Source organism: Eupeodes corollae, chromosome 2 (assembly GCF_945859685.1).
Source record: "Eupeodes corollae chromosome 2, idEupCoro1.1, whole genome shotgun sequence".
Lineage (NCBI taxonomy): Eukaryota > Metazoa > Arthropoda > Insecta > Diptera > Syrphidae > Eupeodes > Eupeodes corollae.
The window spans coordinates 16399212-16413310 of record NC_079148.1 but is presented as its reverse complement, the minus strand read 5'-3'; the positions used below and the strand labels follow the sequence as shown (position 1 = coordinate 16413310).

At 33.7% G+C, this 14099-nt stretch overlaps 2 protein-coding genes across 2 annotated transcripts in view; both read left to right on the top strand.

Annotated features, from left to right (window-relative positions):
- Positions 1–14099, top strand: part of LOC129948222 (farnesol dehydrogenase-like) — an 87588-nt gene that overhangs the window by 8582 nt on the left and 64907 nt on the right. The gene's annotated exons all lie outside the window — the stretch shown is intronic.
- On the top strand, positions 9510–10402 carry LOC129948224 (farnesol dehydrogenase-like). The gene is made up of 2 exons (XM_056059137.1): positions 9510–10127; positions 10195–10402. Exons 1-2 carry the CDS (start codon positions 9558–9560, stop codon positions 10357–10359), a joined length of 735 nt encoding a protein of 244 aa, XP_055915112.1. The 5' UTR covers positions 9510–9557; the 3' UTR covers positions 10360–10402.

Here is a 14099-nt window from a genome sequence, read left to right as displayed (position 1 = left end):
CGAAAACAAGTTTTACTGAAAAATTTTTTTAACTCAACGAAGAAGAGTTGCCGATACTAAAAGCACGCATTTTCTATAAGGGAACAGGATGCCAACTTGAAAATTCCAATGCCTTTGAAATACCAAGTGCCTAAAAAATAATGTGAAGATTTGTCCCACTTTTTAGGGAGATTGACTATGAAGTCACCAGTGAACCTACTGCTATGAAAACCTTAATGTTGGCTATTAAGAAGCCTTCGAGCTGTGAAATACTTCTAAAATTGATAAATAACAATCAGCGTTTTTACGGCCTTTGAAAGAACGGACGTTAGTGTAATCGGTCGATAATTTGAGGGGGAAGAAGATTTTTTTTTTGATAAGCTTCTTAGCTTAAAGTGCTTTTTTAAAACTACTCGCAACGAGACCAAAATAATAAGAAAGACTCAAAATTACTAATTGAGATAATCCTACTTATTACAATAGCATCTCAATTGAAATTCGGCCACATTACCTACAATTTTGAGGCACTTAAAGAGCTCAGTGCTTGGAGTTATTTTGTTAACTGAAATTTAAAAGTCTTAAAACATAAGTTTTAAGTTTGATTATATAAATCGACGAGGAAAACAAAAATGAAATCCTGTGATACTACATTAGCAATATTTTCAAATGCTCTTGACGAATATGGCTTTAATTATTAACACCACTTTATCCCAACAGTTTAAATCTTTCACCAATTCAATATCAAAACCTAAAAATATTTGCTTCTCTGTTTTTTAGTAAATTTTGACAATTTCAATGCGTTTATGAAGTGCGTATTGTCCAATTTTTAGTCATAGATGTCGAAAGATGACAGCTCCAAATTAACAACTGCTAAATACCGAGCTTCCTAAAACTAAACCTTTTTATGAAAACCTTTTATATCAAAAATGTTCAATGTAAAACTAATTGAATTTTCTTATTTTCAAACAATCTTACAGATACATTATTATGTTTCGTTTATTTAGCTATGATAATTTTGATTCTGTCGTTCTATGTTTTCTATGTTATTTTGTTTATTTTCTAACTCCCGAAAATGAAGGTATTTTAAATTGCTATCAATTAGTCGACCAGTTTATATATTTTTGTTTCATGTTTTCTATGTTTTTTTTAGGTTTCTACTAACTTTTTTAATATGTCAAATCACAGAAAAACATAGAAAACATAAAACGAAACAAATTAAATTCCTCATAAGTTGTAAATGACAACATTATTTTTATGACAAATACAATTATGGCCATTATGGCCTAAGGTTCACTTAAGTTGATTGATTTTATTCTGTCATTCTACGTTTTCTATGTTATTTTGTTTATTTTCTAACTTGACATTAAGTGCCTTCCGAAAACGGAGGTATCTTAATTTTAATTAGTTGACCCAGTTTTAATTTTGTTGTTCCATGTTTTCTATGTTTTTTTTTTAATTTTTGCTAACTTTTGTAATATGTCAACTTAAAAAAAAAAAACATAGAAAACTTAGAACGAATCAAATTAAATTTCTCATAAGTTATAAATGACAACATTATATTTTGTCCGTCATAAAAAGACAGATAAAATGATGTATGTATTCGTTTGTGTAAAAGGTTTTTTTTCTCATTATTTTGTTGCTAATTTACCGTCAATTATTTGTAAAAAATTTAAAGTCTCCTTAAATCTCCTTAGTTGTTGGTGTTAAGGTACTAAGTTTCCATTTTGATAACATGTTAAAACTATTTATATTGAACTATCTGTTGGTTTGCCGCAAATAATTTACAATTATCGATAACAATCACCACCAAAGTTTTTTAGTGAACTTTAACAATTTCGGAATATTAAGATGACGGCTCCAAATGTGACAGCTATCTAAGTAGAGGGCTACTTAAAGCTAAACCTATTTATGAAGAAGGGTTATATCAACAATTTTCAATGTTAAAATAAATTTATTTTCTTATTTGTAACCATTTTTGCAGGCATGTTTTTCGTTTCGTTAACTTATCTATGAAAATGTTGATTCTGTCGTTCTATGTTATTTTATTTTGATAATTTTCTAACACGATATTATTTGCCTTCTGAAAATTAAGGTATAATGAAAGCTTAAATGGCTCTAAACTTGGATTTGATTTGTCTTAACTTAGTTGCAACAGTTTAAATGTTGTTGTTACATATTTTCTATGTTTTTTGTTAACTTTTTGTCAATTTTTTTTTTGTATTAATTTATCGATAATTTTTCATTTTCTATTTATGAAAAATTTTATTTTGTTCGTTCTATGTTTTCAATGTTTATTTATTTTCAATAAACTATATTCTGGTAAGACTGCACTGAATACAACTGCAAATCAAATTATTTATTTATTTTTTGTGTTAAATATTTTGTTTGCTCAGTAATTAATTTGTTGTTAATTTAACGTTAATTGTCACTTTAAATTAATTCTATGTTTTTTGGATGTCAAGGTACCAACTTTTGCAAGATTTTTTTTATATGGTCTGTTAGTTTTACAAATAAGTTAGGACTAATTAACTGCAAATAAGTGGAAAGTAAATAATTCAAGGTAAGCAAATACAACCAGCAACTTTCCTAAGTTGATAATATGCGTTGTTAGCGAAGCAGCAGACACAAAACATAGAAAACATAGAATGGCAAAATATTCCCCTTATATCTTTTCGATTAATGAATTTTCTCTTGCTTATTTAACACTTATTTCCTTTTAAGCAATTAAAAACGAAATCCTTGCACTTTTCGATTTATTCTTCCTTAAAAAATGTCTCCACTTTCACTTCTTCAATAAAATCGATGTTTTTTCTAAAAGATTTTCCTTAAAATTCGTCAAATACTCGTGTACCTTGTTCAGGTATAACGAAAACATTTTTGGATAAAAAATAAATTCCCATCAATACGTTCATTATACCTTAAATTTGATTAAGAAAATTCTTTGTTAAAGTGAAGAATCTTATAGAACCCTTTGGTAAAAAGAAGTTTATAGTTTTACAGCATCATAAAATCACAAAAAAATCTATACACTCATCGCCAATCTCCTCTTCAACGATGCAAAGAAAAATTCAAATTGCGCCATAATCGCTAACAAAGAAACTGACATTTATTATAAATATGTTCTATCCAAAAGACAGACTGTAAAGGGGTCTCCCCGATTTAAGATATACCTACTCTTCGAAAAAAAGCTTTCAATAATATATGGGTTAGGTATTGTAAACCACAAAATTCGGCTTGACAAAAGACTTCATAATCATATCCTGGCGACCAAAGACGAAAACGAAGACGACGACGGCGAAGACTACAACGATTCATTGAACAAAACCCAGGAATTTCCTGGAGTCATAACAAAAGTGATTTTCTTTCCTGGGCCATATGTATACAAAAGGCACAAAGCCCATGGCCGCCGCAGTTGAGCTGTTTGGCCTGAAAAAGTCTATTCGCAATAAGCCGCACCGTCCCTTAGAGAGAGAGCGTACGGATTGCTTTATAATAATGCGGGTGCTTTCCATAAGCGAAAACGAAAACGCTGAACAATGCCGAGATTAAATTCCTGAGGCATTGTGCCAGAACAGAACTTGATTCCCAACCAGGGCCCCATACACTTTGGTTTTTCTATCAAATTCATTCAAGATTGACTATAACTTGGTTAACAGTGAAATGCTCAATTTTTTGGAAGGGGTTTTATGTTTATTTTGTAGCACTCGCCCTTTTGTTAAGCTTCAGGTTATCGCTGACAGAGAAAAATTGAAAGTTGGACAAAAAAAGGCACCGCTTTAATGGCAAAGACGATATAGCGAAAGCCAGGTGATGCAATATTTTGGTCGATGGATAGGCCATCTATAATCCATGCGGAAGTGTAAAGGTAATGTTCGTCAACATGAGTAAAGCTTTTTTTTCTTTAACCCAGGCAATAGCAAGGACATCCCCGCATCGTGATGGTATATAGGGAACCACAAAAAAGGAAGTTTTCACAGTTTTCTAAAACATACCAACCAAACTTACCAACCCAGCCCAGATCCAAGACCAAGCTCAGTCAGCCTTAGCATCTATTGAAAGGTATTTCGAAAGTTTGTAAACTTTAAAATGTGTTTTGAAAGAATGCTTCTTCAGTGTGTGTGAGTGTATACTCGTAGATTTTGAAAAGGAAAAGTTTTTTTTTGTTCTTGTTGTTGCTTTTTTTCTTCCTTTCTTTTCTTCTTTTTGATTTGATAATGGAACAGAAAGAGAAAGAAACATAGTAGAGGAATAGAAGTTTTGTTAAGGACTTTATGCAATATAATAGTTCGTAGTACGTATATAGGTTTGCATAATGTGTTCGTATATGTGGTTTTAAACGAGCAACTTTTTCCATATGATGGCTAAGGCTATATCTATGGTTATACTCGAGTACCTATAGGTAGGTTTTTTTTTAAGGTTATAAGGAAATAAGAGCAACAAACATTGTAAGGATGTTAACCAAAGTTTCCAGTGATGCGTAATCGAGTTTATTTAACACTAGCCGCATTTTATCAGACTTGATAGAAATTTCCAAATAAAACGATTTTTTGAATAAAAACAAAGTTAAACTTTCTAAATATTGCTTTGAAACAAAAACAAAAATAAAATGAATATTATAAGAAAAACATATTCGACTGGGTTCTTATTTGGGTTTTGGGTTTTGAGATTGATATACCTACGAATGGATATTGTTTGTCACTAGTTCTCTGAGGTAAGTAGGATATGTTTTAGAATTTTAAAAGTCTAAAAATCTGGGTAGAAAGTTAATTAAAATTAAGTTTTTCTTGAAAATTCATAAAGTTTTTTTAAAACTCTTATAATTCCTGGAAACCTTTGAGAAGAGTTAAAAAGTTGAGTAGAACATTCTGTCATTTCTGTGGTCACAACCAAAAACCACGAAACTTTGTTTTACACATTTTTCAGAAGAGAACTTTAAAGTTTTCAAAAGATTAAGACAAAATTTTTAAAAAAAATTTAGTGGGTGGTTTTTTACCATAGTAATTTAAAATAAAAGTGACAAAATTTGAATGACCCCAGATAACTTTGGGACCAATAACACTAACTGCTATAATTACATTTTATATTATAACAGGTTATCAATTTTGTAGTTTCAAAAGTTTAAAGCTGGAATTAGACATTTTTCAAACTAAGTTGTCGAACAATTTTTTTTTGTCACTTGAAAGTCTGATATTTACGGAAATGGATCGCTTAACTATCGCACAACGCTTATGAATTGTTGAAAACTAATACAAAAATGCTTTGAGGAGTGATTAAAGTTTACATAAGCGTTCAACTAAGCAAGTAAAGCTTAAAGAAATTGTAAGGCCTGGGCATCATCGTTTCGGTCGTAAAACAGAAAATTTAACTGCTGTAATTGAAAGTGTTGCCGAAGACTAGCACCAGGATGTGTCAATTCTTCATCGTGTTCAGGAATTAGGACTGTCTTACGCACATTATGGCGTATTTTGAATTTGGATCTATACTTTCAACCATATAAAGTCCGGTTTACACAACCAGGTGACCATTTGTTGCGAATTTGTCCACCTTTATAGCGACCCGACGGACTGAATATAATTACGATTGTTTTTAAACAATATTCGATTTTCGAATCCAATATTGTCGAAGATCGAACGCGAGTTAAATTCCTTTTATTTTTTTAAATTATTTTAAATTAAACAATATCAAAATTGCACACCGCCGATGTGCCGCGAGAGTGAGTATGACACTTTACGAGAAACGTCAGTCGATATGACAAACAGGTGAAAAAATTCACCACAGGTAGCAATAAAAGTATTGCCAGCACGTTAGCTCAGCTTAAGGGGGGGTTTCGATGAGGTAAATATTTTATTAATCAAGGTGATCAATAAAATTGAAATAAACGCCCATGTTCCGAATTTCGATCGAAAGTGAATTGAAATCACTTTTCAATTTCACGTGAAATGAAATTGCATGTTCTTCAATTCGATCGAATTCGAAAACTTCGAATTAGCTTCGAACTGTCAAAACTGAAGAATCATACATTTTTTGTTTCCGAAGTAAAATGTTTGCTGTTTTGAAAATGGATGCAATATTATTATCAATTTTAAGTGAAAAAAGGAAGAAGAATTCAAGAGATAAAATAAAAAATAAAAAAATATATTGGATTTGCTGACACATTTTACGTGTGTGAAAATTATGTAGAATTGTTCTGATAAATTAAGTTATTTTAGATTAAGCAAAGACGCTTTTTTATGTGTTCTAAGGGAAATAGAACCTTTTATAATACCTTCTTCAATTCAAAACTTGTTGCAACCCTCCGATTCCTAGCAGAAGGAAGCTTTCAAAGATCAATTCACAAAATTAAAAAATGTGATTTGAATGCTTTCGAAAAATGGAACAAACCGAAATACAGAACATCCATTTGCATGTTTGAAAATCCAATTTACGATAACGAATTGTGAAACACCCAAATTCACTTTCGCAAAGTGTATTTACAATAAGTGAAATGCAGAACATGGGCAAAAATTAATATCAAAATGATATCAAAACTTTTTACTGGAAGTTTGCCAAAACCAGAACAGGAAAAATAAGTATTCAAATCAAGTTAGGAAATAAAAGAAAGGTTTTGTTTTCCAGATGGGAAATTAAAGTTATGTTTTATTGCTGAAAAAACCTTGGCCGAAGCCGGAATTAAAAAGCATGATCTTTTATAAAAGAAAAAGATACAGATTTAGATTATTGAGATTGACAGAAGGTCAATTCTCGATAAATGTATTGCAAACAAAAGAAAATAAGTTATGGATATAAAAACAAAACCGATAAAAGAAATCACTCGAAGAAAATTATTCCGATAATACCAAAAAATCAAAAGCGGTGAACGCGTCCCGTAATATCTGGAAATTAATACTTCGACTCAAAGGTCAAAAGCACGAATTCGAAACAAATGAAGAACACTAGAAGAAGCAATATTCTGAGAAACAATAGAAAACACTATACTTAGCTTTTTCTTGATTTCCTCCAACTGCTATCGTAGTCCTTTCTCAAAAACTTTTCTCCATAGCAGAACAAAACAAAATCTTTAGCTCAATAAAAAAAAACTTAAAGAAAAACTATCGTGCTAAACAAAATTACTTTATATGGGTCTTTTCAAAAGGCTCGTCAAAAGGCTTTGGGCGCAATCCAAAAAGTGGCCATCATCACGTCGAACTTGAATCTTCCGGCTTCTTGCCCTAAGGCAATCCTCTCGGATCTTATGTGTGGTGATCGATCTGTCTTGGTCCCGCAACTTCCTCCATCCATAAGATTATGGTGTGCGACCGAGAAGCCAGGTATCTTTCATCGCACGCGATCTCTTTAAAGAGGTGATGCGATCACCTAGTAGCTCAATGAGCTCAAGGCTTTCTGGAAAAAATCGTGTGGAATTCCTCTCATTGCCAAGTACCTACACGCGCTAGATTTTGGTCGAGGAAAAACTACTTATGTCGTGTTGAAGAAAGTCTGTACCCAAACCTATAATTAAAATGAAAGTTATTAAGATATTCTTGGAGAGATTTTTTTATCGTTAATACTTTATGATGGGCCCTCAGCAATACTAAGTTGTAGTTAATGTGACTTTCCTACACACATTGTTGGGCATGGGTATCGTCTTCATGCCTTTGAAGATTTTATTCGGCCAATACGTGACCAACCGTCGCACAGTTCGTTGGTGTGGAACTTTTTCTACACTTTGGTTAAACCTGTAAAATTTGCTTTCCCAAAATGCAAGAAGAACAGGTCACTGGCTGAAGGTCCAGCTTTCTACTAAACTCTGCCAAAACTTTGAGGCCGCAGTAAGAATTGTTAAGGGTGGTTAGCAACTAGGGAGGCAAAATTTGTTGTGGTTAAAAATTCATAACGTCGATGCTTGAACAACAGGCGGTGGACGGCGATTTTTCACACAAAATTTTCTTCAGCGTCGAAATACATTTCTCCCTCGGTGGGTATGTTAACAAACAAAATTGTCGTATTTGGGGTTCAGAGAATCTCCAAGTGATTGAAGACTGGCCATTGCATTAACAAAAAGTAGTTGTTTGGTGCACTCTGTGGTCCGGAGGTGTTATTGGACCTAACTTCTTCAAAAACAACTATGGACCGCTATGGTCCTATGATTTTTTTGTGTCTGCTGTTGAAGAATACGACTTCGAGAATAAGTGGTTTCAACAAGCCACATGCGACCCATCTCGAGCAAATGTGGCTTTATTGAAAGAGTCGCGTAATTTCTTGTAGTAGCGATGTCAAGACCGTGTTTATGCAGATAAAGATTTAACTCTAGAGCGCTTAAAAACCAACATTCGTCAATATGTTTCAAGTTGTCGAAACTAACCAAATCAATGCTTTGCAACAATTCACGTGGTGGTCATTTAATTGTTGTTATGTTTCACACATAATGTCAACGTTCAAACTTTATAATAAAAAAGAATCAATATATGTTTGTGTTTTATTTAAGTTTAGTTTTGGAACCACAAAATGGATAACCCTGTACATTGAGTGTCGGCATAAATTCGATTAAAATAAAAACTACCGAAAGCAAATATTTATCAATTCAAACGCTTTGCGAACAAAAAAAAATACCTTAATGCATCGAAGACTAAAGTTTCTGACATCTAGTAAATTTTTTAGATACCTACATCCAAACGACTGCTTCTCATTTTTTTTTAAATTTTAGTATATTTTTTTTTAAATTGACAACTTTTACAAAAACGACTAAGAACTTAAACAAATGATTTTAGAGCAAATGGAAAATTCAATTTTAATGGTGTCTAAGTCTCGAGAGCCTAGTCATGAACTCACAAGATCTACAATAGTCTTATAGAAGAAATTCCAAAAAAGGAAACAGAAAAAACGCTACTTTCATATTAAGATATAAAAACTCATGCACTATTATTTTTATTACTTTGATAATAATCAAAACAAAAAGCTTCCCTATATGGTCATTTTGTTTAGATTCCAAAGCTCAATTTATACAAACTTAATGACACACCTTCACTATATTTAGACACAAGCGGATTAGAAGACAAGTTCTGAACTCAAAATTCAAAAGGGCGAATTCTTATTCTAAAAAAAATATCTCAGATTGTGTTTTGCTTTAGTTAAGCTTTTGGAAACTTTCGATCCATTTCAATTTCGGAGATTTTTAAATGCAAGAAACCAAATAGAAACTCGATAAAAATATCAAGCCCTGCAAACACAAATTTTTAAAAGAACCAAAAGACTTCTGAGCCAATTTCGAATAACAAACTGAATTCACCCCTTGAAGGTATTGGTATATTTTAGCAAATTTTCTGTTTCACTTCGTTCAAAAATTTGTATATTATTTTTACTAAGCGTTTTCCAAACCTAGTCTACCCCTGCTTCCACTTTTTGTTGTTACTTGAAACTAACCAAAGTTTATAAGACTTGAACGAGAGTAGGTATAAGTGATGAGAATGCTTCCTATATCATTAATGTTTGTTCATTATCAGTAATTAAGCCAGTTTGTTAAAAAAAACTGAGAGCTATAAAAAGCCCTGAAGGCCTATTCTAGCACTATCACACTCAATCAGATATTCATTGAACGCATAATGGAACGTTGGCAGAATCGTGTTGCAGTAGTGACGGGAGCAAGTTCCGGTATTGGTGCAGCAATTGTCAAAGACTTACTCAATTCTGGTTTGAAAGTAGTTGGTCTTGCAAGACGTGTTGAACGTGTTGAGGGCTTGAAGACAAACTTGCCTGGCGATCAACAGAAACGACTTTTCGCCCTTCAATGTGATGTGACGAGTGAGAACTCAGTGAATCAGGCATTCGATTGGATTATTCAAAAACTTGGAGGTGTTGATATTTTGGTCAATAATGCTGGTGTAGTTCGACCGGGAAAACTATCAACCATGGATATTTCACTGGTGAGAGAAATTATCGACACAAATGTTATTGGTGTTGTCATGGCCACTAAGAGAGCTTTTCAAAGTATGAAAGATCGAAATTTCGATGGACATGTTTTGATAATAAATAGTATTGTCGGACATAGTATTCCTTGTTTTCCGACTTTGGTCGATTTGAATGTTTATCCGGCTTCGAAATATGCTGTAACTGCTATCACGGAAGTCTATCGACAGGAATTTAAAGGCCTTGGAACAAAAATCAAGATCACGGTAAGATGCATATGAACTGAAGAATTTTTCTGTTTTCTTGACGCACAGAAGCTTATTTTGATTTTAGAGTGTAAGTCCGGGACTAGTGAAGACCGAAATTACTGAAGGTTTTGCTGCAGCACCAATACTTTCTCCCGAAGATATCTCAAGTGGTGTAATGTATGCTATATCAACACCTCCTCATGTACAAGTGCATGAGATTACAATAAAACCTGTGGGGGAGAATATGTGAAGCATTGTAAATGATAATAAATTTAATTAAAATGAAATGATAAGCATGCAATAGTCATACAAATAAAAGTTATATGCCTGTTAAGAATCGTAAGTGTATTTCAAACATAAGAGAAATAATGTGTGAAGATTAGCACAAATGTAATGTTAACATAATTCGTGTTCCAATTTTTAAAATAATAAAATTTATAACACTTAATGAAAAAGTGTGAGAAAGTGTAAGAGGCTTAGAATATTTATTGTGTCATTTCATCATTTAAATTTTTTACATGAATTACGACATCTTAACGAAACATTGTAAAATTTTATAAAACTGTATTCAATGATTCGTAATATTTTAAACACTGTTTTCTAATTTTAAGTGTACAGTAAGCTATTTGAAAATTATAAAAATACTAAGAACTTTTTTATCGAAGCTCCAAAATTGGCAAGTAGCAATTTTAATATAGTATGACGTCAGATACACTGTGTGTCAGGTATCTTCAAGTGACTAAAATCGATACATTTAGTAGACTATGGGTAAGTACATTTAAAAGTGATAGTTTCACAAAATATAAGACAAAAATGATTTGAAACGATGGCAACCATAAAAAACATTTTGACAGCTGTGTTAATTTAAAGTCTTTAAACTTAAACATAAGTTTACATTTTTTTTTTATTTGGGCATCTTAAATACCTACCCTATGTATGTTTAAGTTTTAAGCACACCTATAATTTAAGGAAAAATCAAAAAAGGCGATGCATTGTACATTTGTCTTACAGCTTTAGATGTCAAAATAGGGGTCTGTAACAGAATTGAGTAAAAAATTTCACATTAATGGTCTTTAGCTAAAGAAAGAATATCTTTAAATGTAGATACATCAAAAATTGTGCTTAGAAATAATAAAATTTGGCATAAGTGTACATTCTGCGATTGAATTTTTTAAACACTATTTCGACAAAACACAAAAAGTAATTTAAAAATTTGTGGCTCTATTTGGATTTCCATTAAGAGGTTTCATTTAAAATACCTCATTACTTTGGAACTGTCACCTTTTGAATACAAAATCTTTTGACATTTCGTTATAAAGCATTAAGCGGCCCATAGAAATTAAACGCATGTGCACACCGGTGTACTGACAGTAGGTGTGACATTATGCCATACACGACCAACCAAACAAAGACGTTACCACATCAGTTATGAAAAAGATCGTAAAAAGGAAAGATCAGAGTGAGTGACGTTGAAAATTGAAGCTTTTATTATAACAACATGCCACTTAATTCAGGTGGAATTGAATAGTTAATGTGCACGTGCATCCTCATACACATCACACCGATCGAGACACCGACACAGAAAAATCAAAATCTTTTTATTTTATTCGCTCCGTGTCAAGCATTAGAAATTGGTGCATGCTCCAGCCAGAACACATTTCTGCACACTGAAAAAAGTTTGTGGACAAATTCGCGGGAATAGTTAGTACCTCGAGTACAGGACCGTCTCGAAATTTAATTGGTCCCGACATACCTTCTTCCTTATGAGGGTCATGCTTATGCCACAAGCAACTTTCTAGTTTGCTGCCAGGGATAGGGAACACGGTCCCAACCGATTATTCTGTGGTTACTGTCAAAGGGAAGCTCTGAGATCAACGAACGAGAAGAATCACTTTTTGATTTTATTATTAAAAATAATATGACCATTTGTAACAGAGGTATTACTCCCACTTTCGTCTTTCCGAGCTCGGAAAATTATGATGGATGGGAGGATGTGCTCGATGTTACTTTAGTAAACAACCGTAATGTATTAGTGGAGAATCGGAGAGTTTCCCCTTTAAATTCGTTTTCGGATCACAAGAGGATTTTTTTTCAAATTAATTTCGAGTAGAAAAACCCTCCGCCTTACAGAAATCCCGAAAGAACAGACTGGACGAAATTCAGTCAAATTGCTAATTCCAAACTAAACAACTTACCGAATCTCACTGAATCGACAAGAGATATTGAATCAAAGGTGAAAACCTTTGACACTTCTATAAGTAATGCTTTTAGAGTCTCTTGCCCAGTTAAATATAGCCGTAAAACCCTTCCTTCTTGGTGGAATGAAGAACTGTCCAGTCTTAGGAAAATGACGAGGACAATTTTCAATATCTGCCACAAACATAAGTTTTACCAACCGTATAAAGACTCCCTTAAAATTTACAAGCAAGCCCTGTCATCAGCCAAAAGACAAGGCTGAAGAGAATACTTTCAATCAATCCAAGACATAAAGGACTCCTCAAGGCTCAGCAAAGTTTTATCGAATTAACAATGTCATCCTTCATTTCTAAAAAATCCTGATGGAACCTGGACAGCCTCTCCAGCCGAAACTCTTGAGCTATTCCGGGTTGCGAGAGTGATAACCCCGAACAGCTTGAATTCACAGAACTAAAAGTAGCTCATGTGAAGCAAGTCAATTCCGTTATAACCAGAGAAAATATTTTGTGGGCCATCAATACTTTTTCTCCATATAAATCCCCAAAACACGGGAGCGCAAAACACGGGAGCGCATTCTTGATTACCATATTAGAAAAATCCTAGTTGGACGACCTCTAGAAAGCTCTCACCATGGTTATCTTAAGGTGAAATCTACGGAGACTCCATGAGGTAGTGCGTACTGTAGAACAAACAATCCATTATAAAGAATTTACTCTTTCCACCTTCCTAGACATAGAAGGTGCTTTTAACAACGTCATTACCGAATCCATAGAAGAATCGCTCGTTAAGTTCGGTGTAGAAGACTTCATTCGAGAATGGATTATTTCCATGCTCACTGGTAGGAAGATTCGAGCCACTCTAGGCAATACAATCGCAACAAAACACGTGAGTAGGAGAACACCCCAGGGTGGTGTCTTTTCGCCTCTTCTATGGCTTCTGGTCATGGATACAATTCTAGTTAAATTAGAGAGATTTGGAGTAAAGGCGGTAGCTTATGCGGATGATTTGGTGCTATTGATGTAATGAAAGTACACCTCTGTGATTAGTGAAATCACGGAGTCAGCTTTGAAGAAAGTTAGCAGCTGGACCACGTGTTGTGGACTAGGAGTAAACCAAAGTAAAACTGTTGCTCTTTACCACCAAAACTAAAGTACCGCCCTTCACGCTACCTCGACTCAAAGGTCAAATCCTATCATTGTCTTCCAGTGCAAAATATTTGGGAGTTATACTCGACCCTAAACTAAACTGGAAACTAAATATTGAAGTACGGCAGCAAAACTTTCGCCAAAAAGTGGGGACTTCAGTAGAAGATGATTTTATGGACGTACACAGCCGTAGTACGTCCAATCTTAACATATGGTTCGATTGTGTGGTGGCCTGCTCTTAGCAAAGCCTATAATATTAATAAGCTAAAGAAGGTTCAGAGAACAGCTTGCGTGGGCACCATAGGGGCCATGCGTACTTGCCCAACGGACGCCTTAAACGTTATTTTGGATCTTCTACCAATCGACCTTTTTATTAAATACATAGTTTCCTGCAGCGCTATTAGGCTGAAGGAATCAGACAGCTGGTTGTCAAAACCTTATGGTCACAGCAACACAACGAAATTGATTCCCTCAGATATTATCTCGTTAGACACTGACTACTGCACTCCTACTTTTGGCCTAAGTAAGGGTTAAGGTTATTTTCCCATCCAGAGAAGATTGGGAGAATGACATCGCGTCAAAAGGTTTCGACACAACCATCTTTACTGACGGCTCAAAGATGGAGTGTGGTGTTGGTTCTGGGATCCGT